General features: G+C 46.3%; 1 protein-coding gene across 1 annotated transcript in view; it reads left to right on the top strand.

Annotated features, from left to right (window-relative positions):
• Window positions 1-22,406, top strand: part of abca2 (ATP-binding cassette, sub-family A (ABC1), member 2) — a 215,080-nt gene that overhangs the window by 77,758 nt on the left and 114,916 nt on the right. The window contains exons 3-5 of the mRNA XM_078426040.1: window positions 9,207-9,318; window positions 10,759-10,922; window positions 14,380-14,501. Of these exons, the coding sequence (XP_078282166.1) occupies window positions 9,207-9,318; window positions 10,759-10,922; window positions 14,380-14,501 (398 nt within the window). The remainder of the gene's footprint in view (window positions 1-9,206; window positions 9,319-10,758; window positions 10,923-14,379; window positions 14,502-22,406) is intronic.

Below are 22,406 nucleotides of genomic sequence, written 5' to 3'. Positions count from 1 at the left end.
TTGTCACGGGTACCGTTGTTGCGTGCTAACCAGTCAGCGGAAAGACAATACACGATTACAATCGAGCCATTTACAGTGTGCAGAGGTTTAAGAGTGTGCAGGGGGTTGTAATCAGTGATTGTAGATCTGCTTCTGTGGCCAGCACGCACATAGTCACCTGGGTCTATGGTCAACTACGGGTGCTGTCCGTACGGAGTTTGTACGCTCTACCAGTGACCATGTGGGTTTTCTCCAGGTGCTCCGGTTTCCTCCCACACGCCAAAGGTTTAACATAGAAACATAGAAAATAGGTGCAGGAGGAGGCCATTTGGCCCTTCGAGCCAGCACCGCCATTCATTGTGATCATGGCTGATCATCTACAATCAGTAACCCGTGCCTGCCTTCTCCCCATATCCCTTGATTCTGCTAGCCCCTAGAGCTCTATCTAACTCTCTTTTAAATTCATCCAGTGAATCGGCCTCTACTGCTGTGGCAGAGAATTCCACAAAATTCACAACTCTCTGGGTGAAAAGGTTTTTTCTCATCTCAGTTTTAAATGGCCTCCCCTTTATTCTTTAGACTGTGGCCCCTGGTTCTGGACTCCCCCAACATTGGGAATATTTTTCTAGCATCTAGCTTGTCCAGTCCTTTTATAATTTTATACGTTTCTATAAGATCCCTTCTCATCCTTTTTTGTAGGTTAATTGGCTTTGGTAATAATTTTAATTTGTCCCTAGTGTGTGTAGGATAGTCCTAATGTAAAGCGAATCGCTGGTCGATGTGGAGTCGGTGGGCCGAAGGGCCTGTTTGCACGCTGTATCTCTAAACTAAACTAAAGTACACAGGTAGAAGGGAGAGATGATTCTCTATACTGGCTCCCATATTATCATTGATTCATTACATGTCAAGAGATACAGAACTCTGTTTAATGGCCATGTATTATCTCAATACAGTGTTCAAATTTTAGACTTTAGAGATACAGCACGAATATAGGCCCTTCGGCCTGCCGAGTCCGCGCCGATCAGCAATCACCCCGTACACTAGCAGTATCCTACGCACACTAGTGACAATTTACAATCTTTACCGAAGCCAATTAACCTACAAACCTGTACGTCTTTGGAGTGTGGGTGGGAAACCGGAGCACCCGGAGAAAACCCACGCAGGTCACGGGGAGAACGTGCAAACTCCGTACAGACAGTACCCGTAGTCAGAATGGAACTGGGTCTCCGGCGCTGTGAGGCAGCAACTCTACCGCTGTGCCACCGTGCCAGTGTTCAGGAGAGAAATAGAAATGGGAAATATACTGAGGCAGGAACCCTCTGGCCTTTGTGACTCAATGCACCAGAAGCCTTTAGAACAAACATGATAGTTTTTATTGGTTTGAGAAGTTCCAGATGGCTTTCCTTGTTACCATCCCTCTTGGCCCCATACAAAAGTGATCTCTTGTTAATGATATTATTTGTTAAATCAATGCATTCAATCGAATGTTCACTGGTGCCTGGAGAAAAATGAATCACACACTGTAAACCTTTTAGGTACTAATGGATGTAGGATTAGTAACGTGAAATTATATGCAATTTGCAGCACAGGAACAGGGCTATCTGCTTCCGTGATCCCTGGCGTCTGTGCTTTACATGAGCCTCTTCTAGGGGTTGCCAACTATCTCACTCCCAAATACGGGACAAAAGGTGACGTCACCGCCCCGCGCCCCACGTGACCTCACCCAGCCAGCGGCCACGTGCTCCAGCTCCACCAATGGCGGCCGCCCGGGCCGGGAGCACGTGGCCGCTGGCTGGGTGAGGTCACGTGGGGCGCGGGGCGGTTACGTCACCCTTTGTCCCGTATTTGGGAGTGAGGAAGTTGGCAACCCTACTAATTAATATGGGACAAGGGCGGTCCCGTACGGGACAAACTAGTTTAGTCCAAAATATGGGACGTCCCGGCTAACATGGGACACTACCTCCCATCAATAGGGCAGCGCGGTGGCGTAGCGGTAGATTTGCTGCCTTATAGCGCTTGCAACGCCAGAGACCCAGGTTCAATCCCAACCGCGGGTGCTGTCTGCACGGAGTTGGCACGTTCTCCCCGTGACCTAAGTGGGATTTCTCTGAGATTTGCGGTTTCCTCCCACACTCCAAAGGCGTCCAGGTTTGTAGGTGAATTGGCTTGGTCTAACTGTAAATTGTCCCTCAGTGTGTGTAGGGTTGTGGGGATCACTGGTCGGTGTAGACTCGGTGGGCCGAAGGGCTGTATCTCTAATCTGAATTAAACTAAACTAAGCCTCTCGATAGCAGTGAATAAGATTGGAATTAATGACCTGAAATTATTGAGTGAAAAGTCATTTAAGGATATGAAGAATTGAGCGCTGAGAATTCAACGTCAATACCATTAAACGCTGAAAGACTCGGATTTCTCTCAGTCTGGAGGCAAGGTGTAACTTTCCATCATTTAAGTTGTTCTTTTTCACCATGATGTCGAATTTAATTAACTAGTAGGTGGTGAAATATTATTTTGATTAAGAAAATAGCAATTCAGCAACAAAAAAACAGCTGATATTCAGCAATCATCCACATGGGAATATTATTAAGTATATAATAATGAGGAAATGTTATTGTTTGGGGCATTGGTGAACTAATAGTTTGTTACAGCTTGGTGCTCACATTCTTTCTCTTGGTTCAGTGCCGAATGCAAGCAGGGAATTTAGAAGGATGAGAGGGGATCTTATTGAAACATATAAGATAATTAAGGGATAGGACACGCTAGAGGCAGGAAACATGTTCCCGATGTTGGGGGAGTCCAGAACCAGGGGCCACAGTTTAAGAATAAGGGGTCGGCCATTTAGAACGGAGATGAGGAATAACTTTTTCAGTCAGAGAGTTGTGAATCTGTGGAATTCTCTGCCTCAGAAGGCAGTGGAGGCCAATTCTCTGGATGCTTTCAAGAGAGAGTTAGATAGAGCTCTTAAGGATAGCGGAGTCAGGGGGTATGGGGAGAAGGCAGGAACGGGGTACTGATTGTGGATGATCAGCCATGATCACATTGAATGGTGGTGCTGGCTCGAAGGGGTGAATGGCCTCCTCCTGCACCTATTGTCTATTGTCTGAATGCCAGCTGGTTATTTTTGTGCTTTATTTTCTTGTTTAATTGTTTTTTCAGTGTTGTGTATTTTTTGTTCCAGTCTCTGTGTTTACCGCAAACTTTGGGTTCAACATGTTCAGACCCAAAGTTCCTGCATGCTCCTGTAAAGTTTTATTAAGAGTCTTTTATTTTTAGGTTTACAAAAAAACCCTCTTCCTGCCCTCCCCCCCTCCCCAAAAAAACTACAATTGCAAGAATTGGTATTTAACTTTGAACATCAGTAAGGAGAAATATCAGCCATGATCACATTGAATGGCGGTGCTGGCTCGAAGGACCGAATGGCCTCCTCCTGCACCTATTGTCTATTGTCTATTGTCTAAGACGATGATACTCAAGAATTAACAAAGTTTTTGAAATGTAAATCTCAGAAACCTTATGGATGGATGTAGGGTAGAGCCATAGAGTGATACAGCTTGGAAACAGGCCCTTCGGCCCAACTTTCCCACACCGGCCAACATGTCCCGGCTACACCAGTCCCACCATATCTCTCCAAACTTGCCCTATCCATGTACCTGTCCAAATGTTTTCTAAATGTTCTGGTGGTACCTGCCTTGACTACCTCATCCAGCAGATCGTTCCATATTCCCCCTCAGGTTCCTATTAAATATTTTTCCCCTCATCTTAAACCAATGTCCTCGGGTTCTTGATCCCCCTGCTCTGGGTAAAAGACCCTATGCATTTCATAAATAAATTCATAAATAAGTTCATAAATAATAGGAGCAGAATTAGGCCATTCGGCCCATCAAGTCTACTCCACCATCCAATCATGGCTGATCTATCTTTCCCTCTCAACCCCATTCTCCTGCCTTCTCCCCATAACCCCTGACACCCGTACTGATCAAGAATCTATCTACCTCTGCCTTAAAAATATCCATTGACTTGGCCTCCACAGCCGTCTGTGGCAATCAATTCTACAGATTCACCACCCTCTGACTAAAGGAATTCCTTCTCATCTCCTTCCTAAACGATAGTCCTTTAATTCTGAGGCTGTGGCATCTAGTCCTAGACTCTCCCACTGGTGGAAACATCCTCTCCACATCCACTCTATCCAAGCCTTTCACTATTCTATATGTTTCAATGAGGTCCCCCCCCCCCTCATTCTTCTAAACTCCAGTGAGTACAGGCCCAGTGCCGACAAACGCTTATCATATGTTAACCCACTCATTCCTGGGATCATTCTTGTAAACCTCCTCTGGACCCTCTCCAGAGCCAGCACATCCTTCTTCAGATGTCATGCCCTAAAACTACTCACGATATTCCAAATGTGGCCTTACCGGTGCCTTGTAGAGCCTCGGCATTACACCCCTGTTTTTGTATACAAGCCCTCGTGAAATAATTGAGTTTCTTTACTACTGATTCGATTTGCAGATTAACCTTTTGAGAATCCTGCACCAGCACTCCCAAGTCCCTTTGCACCTCTGATTTCTGGATTCTCTCCCCGTTTAGAAAATAGTCTACGCCTTTATTCCTACCACCAAAATGCACGACTCCACACTTTGCTACACTGTGTTCCATCTGCCACTTCTCTGCCCACTCCCCCAACCTGTCCAAGTCCTTCTGCAGAGTCCCTGTTTTCTCTACACTACCTGCCCCACCGCCTATTTTCATATCATCCCACAAACTTGGCCACAAAGCCTTCAATCCCCTCGTCCAAATCATTAATAAACAGCGGCCCCAGCACCGAGCCCTGCACAACTAGCTTCTTCCACAAGTGGAGACATCCACATCCACTCTATCCAGGCCTGCCACTCTATCCACTCCACCCAGGCCTACCTTATCTATCCCAGTGGCATGAGACGGGGATAAATACAGCAGTCACTAGTACTCTAGGCAGTGGCAAAGTGACTCGTGTCTTGGAGATCCCAGGGAAGGGTTGACAGAGATGGTGCCACCATGGTTAGCTGCTCCACCCTGTGGCATGCCCTGGTATTCCACGAACATTTGTGGCCCGAAGATGGACACAAAAAGCTGGAGTAACTCAGCGGGTCAGGCAACATCTCTGGAGAGAAGGAATGGGTGACGTTTTGGGTCGGGACCCTTCTTCAGAAGAAGTGTCAGAGGAAGAATCTCGACCCGAAACGTCACCTATTCCTTTTCTCCAGAGATGCTGCCTGACCCGCTGAGTTACTCCAGCACTCTGTGTCCTTTTATGATGCAAAGTTAGACTAATCTCATCAGCCTGGATATGATCCATATCCCACCAATCCCTGCACTTCCATGTGCCTCGATAAAAGCCTCATAAACCCCACTATCGGTTCTATTTTTTAAATTATCAACATATTTCTCTTTCTGATTATCTTAAAGGACTCTATGCAGCATTTAACCCATTGGTTTTGTTGGATGATTATGTAGTTTAGTTTGGAGATACAGCACCGAAACAGGCCCTTCGGCCCACCGAGTCCGTGCCAACCAGCGATCCCCGCACACTGACGCTACCCTACACCCATGAGGGCCAATGTTTACATTCATACCAAGCCAATTAACCTACAAACCTGTACGTCTTTGGAGTGTGGGAGGAAACAGATCTCGGAGAAAACCCACGCAGGTCACGGGGAGAACGTACAAACTCCGTACAGACAGCGCCCGTGGTCGGGATGGAACCCACCATGTCGTGGGCCATCTGATTTGGTGAAGAGAATAATTGATGCCAGTGAAAGAAAAATATCGTGTGGGAAATTTCAGGGGCAGTCCATTCACCTTGCCTGCCCATACGTGAGAATACCTGGAATGATGTTGGAAAGCAGTAGAGGGCAGCACGGTGGCGCAGCGGTAGAGTTGCTGCCTCACCGCGCCGGAGACCCGGGTTCGATCCCGACTACCGGTGCTGTCTGTACGGAGTTTGTACGTTCTCCCCGTGACCTGCGAGGGTTTTCTCCGAGATCTTCTGTTTGTAGGTTAATTGGCTTGGTGCATATGTAAATTGTCCCTAATGTGTGTGTCGGATAGTGTTAGTGTGCGGGGATCGCAGGTCGGCATGGACCAGGTGGGCCGAAGGGCCTGTTTCCGTGCTGTATCTCTAAACTAAACTAAACTCAGTAGTTGTTAGATCTGTTGTGCCAGGAAATGCAATAACTCACCGGTGCTCTCAGGACTCGAGAGTTCTGAGAGTTTTGACCTTGAGAAACAATGCTCAGGGCCTGCCCATTCCACACTTTACCAATGAACTCCATGACTCGAGAGGCCGAGAGAGGATCTTACACAGTTTGTGACTGCCCTCCCTCCCTCCCTCCCTTCCTCCCCCCTTCCCCTCCAGCAGTTTGGTGTTAAAATGTATTGTGAACTTTCTAAGTTACGGATTCATTTTTAATATTGTTTTCTTTTCTCGTGTGTGTGTGTTCTCTTTCTTTGTAACGTTCTTTTTCTTTTCAACCTGTTCACTTGCTTGACTTTGCTGCTTCACAACCTGCATGCCATCCAGTCTGTAAGTTATTCGTTTAGCTGCGTTGTCTTCCCAAAGGCATAGTACCATGGGGGAAGTTGACCAGCTTTCTCCATGGCTTTCTACTGTGAATAATACAATAATAAGTCTCCTTTTACTGATTGACTTGCATAGCTTAGACTAGACCTGAGGCTGATGGGCTTCGTCACCTGCCCTGCAACATTCTTAACTTCCATTTAATCAAGGCATTGTTCAGATGGGATGATGCATGCCAAAATGAATAAGTGATAGCAGCAGAATGGGTTCCTTCTCTCCCGAGATGCTGCCTGACCCGCTGAGTTACTCCAGCATTTTGTGTCTACCTTCGATTTTAACCAGCATCTGCAGTTTTTTTTCCTTCGAATCCTACATACATTTTTAAGGAACCCTATATACATCTGTAAAGAAATCTATACGCACCTCTAGAGAACCATCCACACATATAAACCCTATATACATCTCCAATGAGCTGTACACATCTCTACAGAACCATACACACCTTTGAAGAACAATTTTAATGCTGATGCACTGATTGACCCGCAACACAAGAGCTAACCCTTTGGCCCACAAAATATCAAACTATTAAGTCCACCTTCGTGATGCTACATTTATCCATTTGAGGCACAGTTTAAGCTTGCTTCCCAATTGCCATTATTCAGGGAAGAGTGATTCTCCCACATTTTACAATGGGGGACATACTGACCTGAAGCCTTGTCCGTTTGCATTGCCCCCTGGAGTAGCGAATGTTGCAGATATGGGAGAAATGTCGTCAGTCCCAAATACCATAACCTTCATAGTTTTATATGAAGCTTACAATAGTATATTCAGCCACTGGGGGTGTATCCCGGAGTGTGGAACTCATTTCAAAGACTTGGGAATGAGTCCAAGTCATTGGACCTAGGACCAACATGGACCTAGGACCAACATGGACCTAGGACCAACATGGACCTAGGACCAACATGGACCTAGGACCAACATGGACCTAGGACCAACATGGACCTTGTACCTTGAAGTCAAAATCTGCTCCACTTGATTTTCAACTTTTTGCGGTCAACAATTGCAACACTACAATGGGGAGGACCTTCCTGGTGGCCTGAGGCACCCTAGACTCCAGCCTCGATGCCGAGTTTGTGCTGTGGCTACCACCAGCCCATCGTATCCACTAGCCCATCGATGCCCAATTCCCTTCCATAATCCTTGTTCTTCAATGGCATCAGAGCACCACAGTGTTTGAATATACTACAATTAGTACTAAAATGAGCACAGCAGTTTTGAATGGCAGAGACATGTGCAAGAATTTCTTACTTCCAGACCGCCGTTTGTATTATCATCTTTCCCTTTCTTTCGCTCCACTGAGACTGTGTCTCTGTCCGTGTCAAGATGCTGGGATGTAGTTGCTTCTGGGATGCGTATGATCGAGCGTTAGCAAATGCACTAATTTCCAATGATTGTCTTTTCCGTACAATTCTCTATATTCTAAAAGCTGAGAGGTGCCTAACAAACTCTTACTAATGTGCATGAAAATGCACAGAGAATGATGGCATATGTATAATTGAAATCTCTTCAGTCATGAGGTCAACACATCATGTGGTGGAATTACTATCTGAACCACTATCTCCCGCCTTGGAGACCCTCGGACTATCCTTGATCGGACTTTGCTGGCTTTACCTTGCACTGAACGTTATTCCCTTTATCATGTATCTGTACACTGTGGACGGCTCAATTGTAATCATGCATAGTCTTTCCGCTGACTGGTCAGCACGCAACAAAAGCTTTTCACTGTACCTCGGTACACGTGACAATAAACTAAACTGAATCAGGAGCAACACGATGATCAACATGGGACAGACGACTGACGATTCCCGAGATATGAGATCCCGTGGGGAATTTCACAAAAAAAAAAAGAGATTTGATTTGTAAATATTTGGCGATGTTGAGCACAGAGAGAAAAAAACCCAAAATAACTTCACATACTGATTGTTTCAATCAGCAAAATCACATTTGGTCTCATTCTTCAGTTTATTGTCACGTGTACCGAGGTACAGAGAAAAGCTTTTTTGTTGCCTGCTATCCAGTCAGCAGAAAGACTCTACATGATTACAGTCGAGCCGTCCACAGTGTACAGATCCTGTATCGGTAGGGGGGCATAACTAACCATTGATCGGCACAAAATGCCGGAGTAACTCAGCGGGACAGGCAGCATCTCTGGAGAGAAGGAATGAATGGGTGACGTTTCAGGTCGGGACCCTTCTTCAGACTCGACCTGAAACAACGACCATTCTTTCTCTCCAGAGATGCTGCCTGTCCCGCTGAGTTACTCCAGCATTTTGTGCCTTTCTACTGCGTAAACCAGCATCTGCAGTTCCTTCCTACATGTACTGAAACTAACCATTGTTTGTGACCTGGAGCGTTGATATTCAATGGCCTGAATTATGATCCTTGCTTTGCCAAAAACTCCCCGCGCGGCAATAAATCGTCGTGCATTGTTGTACAAAGCCTCCATGATCTGTTGACCTCTGACTGTTCTCTTCGGCCTCGAGTGGGTTTCACGACTTGTATGAGGAGGTTCCCACTCTGCTGCCGCTGTGACTGCTCTTTGAACTGTACTCTTTCCCCACCCCCCCTCTGTTTCCCCCCCTCTCTTGTCTGTTTGCCCCCTGGTTCCTTTCAGCATTCTACTCAGCCGCCCCACTGACGTCAGCCGGAATACTCCCTGTGATGCAGTCTCTATGTCCTGATGGCCAGAGAGACGAGTTCGGTTTCTTGCAATATTCCAACTCCACGTAAGTTCATCTAAAGAGCTTCCGATTCCATTGTTGGATAAGACAACGGAGACAATTCCATTGTTGTATAAGACGTCGGTGAGACCGCATTTAGAGTATTGTGTTCAGTTCCGGGCACCAAGATATTGTCAAGCTTGAAAGGGTTCAGAAAAGATTTACGAGGATGTAGCCAGGACTAGAGGGTGTGGGCTACAGGGAGAGGTTGAGTAGGCTGGGCATGGAGCGCAGGAGGATGAGGGGTGATCTTATAGAGGTGTACAAAATCATGAGAGGAATAGATCGGGTAGATGCACAAAGTCCTTTACCCAGAGTAGGGGAATCGAAGACCAGAGGACATAGGTTCAAGGTGAAGGGGAAAAGATTTAATAGGAATCCGAGGGGTAACTTTTTCACGCAGAGGGTGGTGGGTGTATGGAACAAGCTGCCAGAGGAGGTAGTTGAGGCTGGGACTATCCCATCGTTTAAGAAACAGTTGGACAGGTACATGGATAGGACAGGTTTGGAGGGTTATGGACCAAGCGCAGGCAGGTGGTACGAGGGTAGCTTGGGACAATGTTGGCCGATGTGGGCGAGTTGGGCAGAAGGGCCTGCTTCCACACTGTATCACTCTATGACTGTAAATCTGGAATGTTGAGATGAGGGCTTTAAACAAAATCGGTGAACTATTTCAAAGTGAATCTTATTTTTCTTTTTATTAAGAATTACTTTCCAGATGAGTTTATTGTCGTCTACTTCAGTGTGCAATGAAATTCCTCGTTCTCATGAAGCTATTCATAAATAGTACACTGTACTGATAGGGCAGTCACGGTGGCACAGTGGTAGAGTTGCTGCCTTACAGCGATTTTTTTTTTAGAAATACAGCGCAGAAACAGGCCCTTCGGCCCACCGGGTCCGCGCCACCCAGCGATCCCCGCACACTAACACTATCCTACACACACTAGAGACAATTTTTAAAAAACATTTGCTCAGTCAATTAACCTACACACCTGTACATCTTTGGAGTGCGGGAGGAAACCGAAGATCTCGGGGAACACCCACGCAGGTCACGGGGAGAACGTAGCGCCACCGTGCCGCCCAGACCCGGAGCACCAGAGACCCAGATGCAGCACCAGAGACCCGGGTTCTATCCCGACTGCGGGTGCTGTCTGTACGGAGTTTGCACGTTCTCCCCGTGACCTGCGTGGGTTTTCTCCGAGATCTTCGGTTTCCTCCCACACTCCAAAGACGTGCAGGTTTGTAGGTTAATTGGCTCGGTAAATGTAAAAATTGTCCCTAGTGGGTGTAGGGTAGGGTTAGTGTGTGGGGATCGCTGGGCGGCGCGGACACGGTTGGTCGAAGGGCCTGTTTCCATGCTGTATCTCTAAACTAAACTGAAGTTGTTTTTTACATGTACGAGGGGTTAATTTGGATTTGCTTACTGTGGCTGTTGTTGCTTTGAAGGGTCACACAGCTGCTGGAACGTATCAACGAGGTGGTGGAGGAGAGCAATTTGTTTGACCCTGACCACCCAGGTCTAGAAGAAGAGCTGGAATCTCTCCGACGTCACCTGGAGTCGATGAACAATGACCCCAGCTCAGTGGAGAATCACTTCAACAACACGTATGGTAAGGAGCCCTTATTTGGTATCCATCCCTTCGGAAATAGCAACGGGTACATAAAACAACAATTGTAAGTCCATGGGTTTAATGGGCGGTCACGGTGGCGCAGCGGTAGAGTTGCCGCCTTACAGCGAATGCAGCGCCGGAGACCCGGGTTTCATCCCGACTACGGGCGCCGTCTGTACGGAGTTTGTACGTTCTCCCCGTGACCTGCGTGGGTTTTCTCCGAGATCTTCGGTTTCCTCCCACACTCCAAAGACGTGCAGGTTTGTAGGTTAGTTGGCTTTGTAAATGTAAAAATTGTCCCTAGTGTGAGTAGGATAGTGTTAGTGTGCGGGGATCGCTGGGTGGTGCGGACCCGGTGGGCCGAAGGGCCTGTTTCCGTGCTGTATCTCTAAACTAAACTAAAGTCATAGGAGCACATCTCATCAGGTCAGTTTAGTTTATTGTCACGTGAACGAGGTACAGTGAAAAGGTTTTGTTGCGTGCTAACCAGTCAGAGGAAAGGCAACACATGATTACACTCGAGCCAATTACAGATTACAGATACAGGATAAAGGAATAACATTTAGTCACAGTGCAAGGTAAAGCCAGCAAGGATAGTCTGAGTGAGGGTCACCAAAGAGGATAGCTCTCTGGTTGTGGTAGGATGGTTCAGTTCCCTGATAACAGCTGGGAAGAAACTGTCCCTGAATCTGGAGGTGTGCGTTTTCCCACTTCTGTACCCTTTGCCTGATGGGAGAGGGGAGAAGAGGGAGTGGCCGGGGTACGACTGGTCTTTGATTATGCTGCTGGCCTTGCCGAGGCAGCGTGAGGTGCAGATGGAGTCAACTCATAGGAGTTGGGCTAAGTGTGGTTGGAGACATGATGGACTTCCTCGGCCTTCTGAGGGTAGTTTTAGTTTAGAGATACAGCGCGGAAACAGGCCCTTCGGCCCACCGACCACGGCGATCAGTGATCCCTGCACATTAACACTACCCTACACACACTAGGGACAATTTATAATCATTACCAATCCAATTAACCTACAAACCCGTACATCCTTGGAGTGTGGGAGGAAACCGGAGCACCCGGAGAAAACCCACGCGGTCACGGGGAGAATGTACAAACTCCATACAGTCAGCACCCATAGTCAGGATGGAACCCAGATCTCTGGCACTGTGAGGCAGCAACTCTACCGCTGCGCCACCGTGCCGGCCACAAAAATTTCAGTATCCATCCCTTGGAAATCCCTTGGAAATGAGCAAAGTGCACATTAAGCTTCAATTATAAGTTGACCTTCTTTCTTCTTTCGTATGTCAACTACAACAGTCGAAAGTGGCAATTGGTGCTTCATAGTGCCGTAGTTGACCCTTTGCTGCAAATTCTGCCAGTTCCGTAGAACTACCCAGGGTGGACGACGAGAACGTGAAGCAGCTCCCACCCCATAAAGTGCTGAAGTTGGGGAGAGAGTAGTTGGTGACCTGGTGGATGTCCTTGGCATTCAGTGGCTGGAAATGTGTTCTTAAGTTCACAAGTCTAGGAACAGAATAAAGCCATTCGGCCCATTGATTCCACCCCGCCATTAAATTCTCTCTCAACCCCATTCTCCCCCATAACCCCGGACACCCGTACCAATCAAGAATCTATCCATCTCCGCCATAAAATTACCCACAGCCTTGGAGGCCAAGTCAATGGAGGCGGAGATGGATAGATCTGTGGCAACGAATTCCATAAGGAGATAGATACGCTTGATTAAATTTGATAGGACTTGGGGAAGCTTTATTCAATATTTTCACACAATATAAGTTGTTCCCTCTCCAGCCGTTATAATAATTTTTTACCTTTATTTGGTGGAACAGATTTAACGACAAACAGGGGTCTAAACTGGTGATTATTTTTTTTTTGCAGCCCAGATTCTGTTTTGTTTTGTTTTTTTTGTTTTGTTTTGTTATTTTAGTTTAGAGGGTGAATTTTTTTTGTTGTTTTTTTTTTCTTTTAATCTTTAAAAAAAATATATATATAAGTTCTCTTTTAACCTTTTATCTATAATTACATAGAGACTGGGAGGTCTATACCCTATATGTATTTTGAAACTGGATTTATATTAAGGCTACATTTGTTGTTAATGTAATCCTGATCCCTATGTATCAATATCACTGTTATGCTTATCATTTTTTGAAATTTAATAAAAAGATTTGAAAAGAGCTGGATAGAGCTCTTAAGGATAGCGGAGTCAGGGGGTATGGGGAGAAGGCAGGAACAGGGTACTGATTGAGAGTGATCAGCCATGATCACATTGAATGGCGGTGCTGGCTGGAAGGGCCGAATGGCCTCCTCCTGCACCTATTGTCTATTGTCTATTGAAGGAAAGAAAGAGATAGATAGATATGTGCCTTTTAAGGTGGAGATAGTAGATCTATGCCAATGAATTCCACAGATTCACCAGTTACATTCTCCCCGTTCGTTACCTGTGATAATTGGGTTGTGAGCACATGGTGATTTAGGACTCCTGTTGGCAAAGAACAATTTCACCTGCACTTTCGCAAATTTAACGCTTCACAGATATTTGTTTGTAAGTCATCATTTTTAGCAAAAAGCCCACATTGATTTATTTCTGCACATTCACCCCTATAGGGAGATCGATGTATTGTCCACGTCTGATCTGCTTCTGAAAAGCTGTGATATAAAAACGTTTTATAATATTGCCACTATTTATATCGCATGTGATCAGATGTTACAATATCAAACATTATTTTAAAAATTAAAATCATGGAGATTTATTTTAGTTTTAGTTTAGTTTAGAGACACAGCGCGGAAACAGGCCCTTCGGCCCAATGAGTCCGTGCCGACCAGCGATCCCCGCACACTAACACTATCCTACGCACGCTAGGGACAATTTGTTTGTACACATACATCAAGCCAATTAACGTACAAACCTGTGCGTCTTTGGAGTGTGGGAGGAGGCCAAAGATCCCAGAGAAAACCCACGCAGGTCACGGGGAAACATAGAAACAGAAAATAGGTGCAGGAGGAGGCCATTTGGCCCTTCGAGCCAGCACCGCCATTCATTGTGATCATGGCTGATCATCCACAATCCCCAACCCGTGCCTGCCTTCTCCCCATATCCCTTGATTCTGCTAGCCTCTAAAGCTCTATCTAACTCTCTTTGAAATCATCCAGTGAATTGACCTCCACTGCTTTCTGTGGCAGAGAATTCCACAAATTCACAACTCTCTGGGTGAAAAATGGGGGAACGTACAAAGTCTGTACAGACAGCACCCGTAGTCGGGATGGAACCCGGGTCTCCGGCGCTGTGAGGCAGCAACTCTACCGCTGCGCCACCGTGCCGCCCAACAGGCACTGCTGTTTGTCAGATGAGACAGCGCTGTGCATTGCCCGGTGTTGCCCGGTTGTAAACAGCAGCAGCAGCAGCAAGTTTCAGTGTTTGAGTGGTTTTGTTTTCTGATCTTCATTGCTTTAGGATTCACTCTGGGATCGGTGGTGAAGGACCAGGCTGAACTGCGACACTTCCTGACACACAACCTGTCCATGTCCAATGAAACAGCTGGACTTCTGCTGGGCTCAAGTGTGAACTTGAAGGAGGTAAGGACCAAGAGAGTGTTGACCAGATGACCTTCAGTTGCAGGTGCACACAAAATGCTGGCGTAACTCAGCGGGACAGGCAGCATCTCGTGAGAGAAGGAATGGATGACGTTTTTCGGGTCGAGACCCTTCTTCATGTCAGGGGAGGGGGCGGAATCCCCCAGATTCTCCCACTCAACCATGCATTAGGGGCAACTTACTGTGGCCAATCGACCCACCTACCTAAGGGGGGTAGTGGGGGGGGGGGGGGGGAGAGTATTGCTGGCAGTTCTAGTCGTCCCTTTATGGGAAGGGTGTGGAGGCTTTGGAATGGGTGTTGAGGAGGTTTACCAGGACGCTGCCCTGACAAGAGGATATTAGCTACAGAGATTGGTTAGACAGATTTGGATTGTTTGCTCAGGAACGCCAGAGGTTGCGAGGAGACCTGATAGAAGCTCATGATGTCCTTCTATCGCTGCTCCATCGAGAGTGTGCTGGCATACTGTATAACCACATGGTAAGCCAGCTGCTCAGAAAAGGACAGGAAGGCCCTTCAGAGGGTCATCACGACGGCCCAGAAGATCATCGGCTGCTCACTGCCCTCCCTGGAGCACCTGTTCAGCCTACGCTGCCTCAGTAGAGCAGGCAAAATAATAAAAGATCCTTCCCACCCCGGCCACCGTCTGTTTGTTCATCTGCCCTCTGGTCGACGTTTCAGGTCGATCAAATCCCGAACAAACAGACTTAAGAACAGTTTTTACCCCAGGGCCATACGAGAACTGAACACTACCTTCTGCACTAGGCAACACTGTTAAAAAATATTTTGTACTTAATATAATTGTATTTATTTGTTTTTGCATTTATTGCATATATGTTTTTACGCACCGTCAGGATTGGTTATTTTTTAATTTCGTTGTACTCGTTGCAATGACAATAAATGAATATTATTATTATTATTAAGTGTATGAAAGAGAGGCATAATATAAGAAAATAACTGCAGATGCTGGTACAAATCGAAGGTATTTATTCACAAAAAGCTGGAGTAACTCAGCAGGTCAGGCAGCATCTCAGGAGAGAAGGAATGGGTGACGTTTTAGGTCACCACCCTTCTTCAGACTAGATAAGAGATGGTCTTGGCTTCCTCAGAGCTGTCCTCATCCGAGATGTCCTTATTCTTTAGGTGACGGGGGTTCCCCTCTTACATCAAAGATGAGGCCCTCACTCGTGTCTCCTCGGTACCCCGCAGCTCCGGTCTTGCTCCCCCTCCCCCCAGTCGCAATAGGGCCAGGGTACCCTTAGCCCTCACCTTTCACCCCATCAGCCGTCGTACACAGCACACAATGCCATACAACTCTTTTACGAGGATGTTGCCAGGACTAGAGGCTGTGAGCAGGTTGAGTAGGCTGGGACTCTTTTCCTTGGAGCGCGGGTGGATGAGAGGTGATCTTATATAGTAGAGGTGTATAAAATCATGAGAGAAATAGATCGGGTAGATGCGCAGAGTCTCTTGCCCAGAGTTGGGGAATTGAGGAGCAGAGGACACAGGTTTAAGGTGAAGGGGAAAAGATTTAATGGGAATCTGAGGGGTAACTTTTTCACACAGAGGGTGGTGGGTGTATGGAACGAGCTGCCAGAGGAGGTAGTTGAGGCAGGGACTGTCTCATCGTTTAAGGAATGGTTAGACAGGTAGATGGATAGGACAGGTTTGGAGGGATGCGGGCCAAACGCAGGCATGTGGGACCAGTGTAGCTGGGACATGTTGACAAGTTGGGCCTGTTTCCACGTTGTACCACTCTGTGACTCTTCAATTATATGCACTCATTCCTGGGGCAAAAACCCTGTGAAAATCAGAGGGCTGTCCAGTTGATTGATTTCAATCATGGTCTGGCTGCATTGGAGAGAATATCAAATATTATTGCAACTTATTGATGAGTGCTAACTGTGCTGTGACTGAATAATGGGTCGATGGTGATGCCTCTCACTACACTGATTACAGGCCACAACTGGATATGACAAGGCATTACTAGATCTTCAAGTTTCAAGCAAAACTTTTATTGCAAAGAAATGCTTACTTTTCTCAGAGGAAGTGTCTCGCCACACATTCCTTCTCTCCAGAGATGCTACCTGTCCCGCTGAGTTACTCCAGCGTTCTGTGCCCATCTTATTTGTTTCTTTCATTCATGTAGCTGCTTTGTAGCCCGAGCTCGATATTTAACTTCAAGTTCACAAGCCGCAAGAAGGTTATTCGTGTGTTGTTTGTGGTGTTACTGAAATGTGAACCCACGCTGTTTAATTATTTTAAGTACCTTTAAGTACGATGACTAGTTCAAGAAAGTTGTTTAATAAGATGGTATAAAATAATAGGGTGGCACGATGGCGCAGCGGTAGAGTTGCTGCCTCACAGCGCCAGAGATCCGGGTTCCATCCTGACTACGGGCGCCGTCTGTACGGAGTTTGAACATTCTCCCCGTGACCTGCGTGGGTTTTCTCCAGGTTCCTCCCACACTCCAAAGACAAACGGGTTTGAAGGCCAATTGGCCTCTGTATATTGCCCCAAGTGTGTTGGATGTCAAAATAGGATAACAATAGAACTAACTAGTGCACTGGAGATCGATGGTCAGCGTGGACTCAGTGGGCCAAAGAGTGTTCCACGCTGACCATTCATCACATGTACACCAGTTTAATGTGATCCCACTTTCTCGTCCGACACACTAGGGGCAATTTACAGAAGCCAATTATTCTACAAACCTGCACACCTTTGGAAAGTGGGAAGAAACCAGAGCACCCGGAGGAAACCCACGCAGTCACAGGGAGAACGCTGCATCTTTAAACTCAACTAAAAGCTAAAAGGCTTTTAATGCAGGAACAGCTCTCATCAGGTCATCTCGTGATACTGTGAGACCTCGTTAGTTTAGTTTAGAGATACAGCGTGGAAACAAGTCTCACGGCCCACCGACCCCGCGCCGACCAGCGATCCCCGCGCACTAACACTATCCTACACACACACACTGGAGATGATTTACATTTATACCAAGCCAAATAACCAGCAAAACTGTACGTCTTCGAAGTGTGGGAGGAAACCAAAGATCTCGGAGAAAACCCACGCAGGTCAGGGGGAGAACGTGCAAACTCCGTGCAGACAGCGCCCGCAGTCGGGATGGAACCCGGGTCTCCGGCGCTGTGAGGCAGCAACACCTCCATGTTGTCCAATGCGCATTTTCTCTGCTTGATTTTAGGGACAAACAACCACAGGATCACTGTGCCATCTGTTCCCAGCCGTCTAAATAATGGCTTTGCCCTTTGCATTAACTACAGCTGTGGAGAATTACAACAATGGCCAGGATCACAGAGCAATTTAATACAATTAATGTTAATGAATGAAGTCAGGTGAAATGACGAGTGTATTTCACAGTCTCGCTGAAGATATTGCTTCAGTTTAATACATGATCCAATGCAACTGTGTTATTGAGTTAACTCCACCGAGGCCAGATGGTAATTTAGCAGCACATCCCGGTTTTAGATAATAATTCTATTTTTATCCACTTTTCAGAACACTTAATATTATTAAACACTTCAGAGGCGGCATATTGGTGATGTTATTGCATTGGCAACCTAGCAGATTGAATTAACAACCCCTTGATGAAAGTTCAAATCCAATTTATGGATTTTAAATTCCGACAATAATCTGAAATTTTACAAGCCCTTGTTGCAGTAATGATCAAACTGCAGCAGGGCCGGTAACTTCTAATGTTCTCCGATATTCTTCCCCATCTGCTGTGACCCACATCAAGGTTGACGTATAAGATTATTAAGGGGTTGGACAAGTTAGAGGCAGGAAACATGTTCCCAATGTTGGGGGAGTCCAGAACCAGGGGCCACAGTTTAAGAATAAGGGATAGGCCATTTAGAACGGAGATGAGGAAAAACTTTTTCAGTCAGAGAGTTGTGAATCTGTGGAATTCTCTGCCTCAGAAGGCAGTGGAGGCCAATTCTCTGAATGCATTCAAGAGAGAGTTAGATAGAGCTCTTAAGGATAGCGGAGTCAGGGGGTACGGGGAGAAGGCAGGAACGGGGTACTGATTGAGAATGATCAGCCATGATCACATTGAATGGCGGTGCTGGCTCAAAGGGCCGAATGGCCTACTCCTGCACCTATTGTCTATTGACCCACATCAGGTTGGCTTTCATAAGTTGAGTTCTAGTTCTAGGAGCAGGATTTGGCCCATCAAGTCCACACCGCCATCCAAATTGTGGCTGTGCAAGGAAGGAACTGCAGGTGTTGGTTTAAACCGAAGATAGACACAAAAAGCTGGAGTAACTCAGCGGGACAGGCAGCATCTCTGGAGAAAATGAATAGTGGCCGATCTATCTGTCCCTCTCTTCCGGTTCTGACCCGAAATATCGCCTGGTATATCGTATCGTATTTCCATCTGCAGTTATTCTTACCTTGCTTCTAAGCAGCACAGATTTCAGGAGGTATTTCTGGAGTTCCAGGTTGGGGCAGATGGTCACTAATGGAAGTAACCCCATTACTGAGGAAGGATTGGAGGTACTCAATGACCACTGAATGACTAACCTACCGAATAATGGGAACGACTGCCTTTGATGCTGTTAGGAGCTGTTAGGATAGTGTTCGGAAGCCCGAGCAAATAAATATAAAGGGGATATTACTGTGTTGAGTAGAAACACAGTCATTGCGTTGCTGCTGTTTCTCATACCAGTGATCAGAGAAAACAGAACATCCGTCTGTCTGCCACCAAACTGTCTTAGATATGAACTTGTGTACATGGGCGCGGGAGCAGAAGATTCTTGATTAGTACGGGTGTCGGGTTATGGGGAGAAGGGAGGAGAATGGGGTAGAGAGGGAGAGATAGATCAGCCACGATTGAATGGCGGAGTAGACTTGATGGGCCGAAAGGTCTAATTCTGCTCCTATCACTGATGACCATCGAAACGTTTAAGAAACAGTTAGACAGATACATGGATAGGACAAGTTTAGAGGGATATGGGCAAAACACAGGCAGGTGGGATAATTGTAGATGGGACACCTTGGCCGGTGTGGGCAAGTTGGGCCGAAGGGCCTGTTTTCACGTTGTAAGAATGGAGCGGCTAGGCTTCTATACACTGGAATTTAGAAGGATGAGAGGGGATCTTATCGAAACGTATAAGATTATTAAGGGGTTGGACACGTTAGAGGCAGGAAACATGTTCCCAATGTTGGGGGAGTCCAGAACCAGGGGCCAGAGTTTATGAATAAGGGGCAGGCCATTTAGAACGGAGATGATGACAAACTTTTTCAGTCAGAGAGTTGTAAATCTGTGGAATTCTCTGCCTCAGAAGGCAGTGGAGGCCAATTCTCTGAATACATTCAAGAGAGAGCTAGATAGAGCTCTTAAGGATAGTGGAGTCAGGGGGTATGGGGAGAAAGCAGGAACGGGGTACTGATTGAGAATGATCAACCATGATCACATTGAATGGCGGTGCGTACAGGCTCGAAGGGCCGAATGGCCTCCTCCTGCACCTATTGTCTATTGTCTATTGTCTATCCTTCATTCATTTGTTCTATACCTCTCTATATCATCGTCATTATCTCTTGTTCCCCTTCCCCTTACTCTCATAGAAACATAGACAATAGGTGCAGGAGGAGGCCATTCAGCCCTTCGAGCCAGCACCGCCATTCAATATGATCATGGCTGATCATCCACAATCAGAAACCCGCTCCTGCTTTCTCCCCATATCCCTTGATTCCGTTAGCCCCCAGAGTTAAATCTAACTCTCTCTTGAGAACATCCAGTGAATTGGCCTCCATTGCCTTCTGTGGCAGAGAATTCCACAGATTCACAACTCTCTGGGTGAAAAGGCTTTTCCTCATCTCAGTCCTAAATGGCCGACCCCTTATTCCTACCTCTCAGACTCTCAGCCTGAAGAAGGGTCTCGACCTGAAACGTCACCCATTCCTTCTCTCCAGAGATGCTGCCTGACCTGTTGAGTTACTCCAGCTTTTTGTGTTTTTTTCTGGTTTAAACCAGCATCTGCAGTTCCTTCCTACACACACAGTGCCAGATCTATTTATTTAGCATGAGGTGAGCTTTAGTCTTTAAACCCCCAGAGAGACGGGACACTGATGCTGAATAAATCTGCTCTGAGGTCGAACACTGCCAATATTCCTCCAGAATCTTTCCTCAGGGTAAAAGAACAACCGATATCAATGCTGGAGTCAGTAATGGATCTAATCTCAGATGACGACTTCTCTAACTTCTCTACCCCTTGCTTTCCCTTTCTCTCCATCCCGCCCCTTCCTAGTTCTCTGGCCAGTCTGACTGCCCCCCACCCCCCCCCCCCCCCCCCCCCGATTGTATTTAATCTCTGCATGCTTCGTTGACACCTTCTCCTAGCTAACAATGGTCTATTCTACATTTTCCTTGATCTGATTGTTAACTGTATGTTTGTGTTGTCATTTGTGAGCGGAGCACCAAGGCACATTCCTCGTATATGCACATACTTGGCCAATAAACCCATTCATTCATTCATTCATTCATTCATTCATTCATTCATTCATTCATTCATTCATCCACTTTGATATCTCATTTTCACACCAAGCACTTCCTTATCTCTGTGTGTGTTTCTCTCTCCTTACTCTCCGTCTGAAGAAGGGTCTCGACCTGATACGTAACCCATTCCTTATCTCCAGAGATGCTGCATGACTCTCTGAGTTACTCCAGCATTTTGCATCTATCTAATACCAGATGAGCTTCTATTCACAAGGAAGAAAATGTCATGACCATTGCAATCCTGGCAGATGAGAGACTACTCAGCCCTCTCTCTACTGAACACACTTTCATTCATTCATTTATTCATTCCAGACCCTGTGGTATTTTAGAACACAGAACATAGAAAAGTACAGACACAAAATGCTCGAGTAACTCAGCGGTAGAGTTGCTGCCTCACAGCGCCAGAGACCCGGGTTTGATCCTGACTACGGGTGCTGTCTGTACGGAGTTTGTATGTTCTCTCCGTGACCTGCGTGGGTTTTCTCCGGGTGCTCCGGTTTCCTCCCACACTCCAAAGACGTGCAGGTTTGTAGGTTAATTGGCTTCGATAAAGAGTGTAAATTGTCCCTACTGTGTGTAGGATAGTGTTAGTGTACGCCAAAGATAATAGAGCAGAGCAAGATAGACCACTCGACCCTAAAAAACAGCCACGGCGCCATTTTAGTAGGCAGATACTTGCAGAAACATTTAAAAAGAAAAATAACAAAAATCTGTGAATTGATTGATGAGATATATTCTGCATTTTAATGGTATCATCACACATACTGTTCCCCCAAAACACTGATTACACTGCGAGAGGCAGAGCGAGCGGTGGGTTTTGCTTCCTAAAATGGCGGACGTTACGCTCCTTTGCGTACTACACTTCAGTATAGGCGATGTTTGACGGAGTGGTTCATCTTGCTCCTCTAGTATCTTTGATATACGGGGTGATGGCTGGTCAGGGCGGACTCGATGGGGCGAAGGGACTGTTACCACGCTGTATGTCTAAACAAATCTAAACTAAAACTAAGTTGAATAAACCTAGGAAGATGATGAAACTGGTAAATTTAGGTCAGTAATTCCCAAATCCAGTGATTGAGAAGAGAAGTCAATGTATTCAGTTGACCAGTAAAAATCTCATGGTGCCTTGTGCAGTAGTGGTTTCATTAAAGGGATGTTTAATAAAGTCTAATGCTATTCACTTAGCAAGAATTCTATTAATAATTAATTACGTAGGAAGGCCATTTTAATTTCACTTGGCACTATCATTAGCTCACCTATGTGTAATGGCTTCAGTAATGTAATCTTATCTCACTCAAAGGATGAAACATAGAAAATAGGTGCAGGAGGAGGCCATTTGGCCCTTCGAGCCAGCACCGCCATTCATTGTGAGCAT

This window comes from Rhinoraja longicauda, chromosome 31, assembly GCF_053455715.1.
Source record: "Rhinoraja longicauda isolate Sanriku21f chromosome 31, sRhiLon1.1, whole genome shotgun sequence".
Taxonomy (NCBI): Eukaryota; Metazoa; Chordata; class Chondrichthyes; order Rajiformes; family Arhynchobatidae; genus Rhinoraja; species Rhinoraja longicauda.
This window is presented reverse-complemented; position numbering and strand designations above follow the sequence as displayed.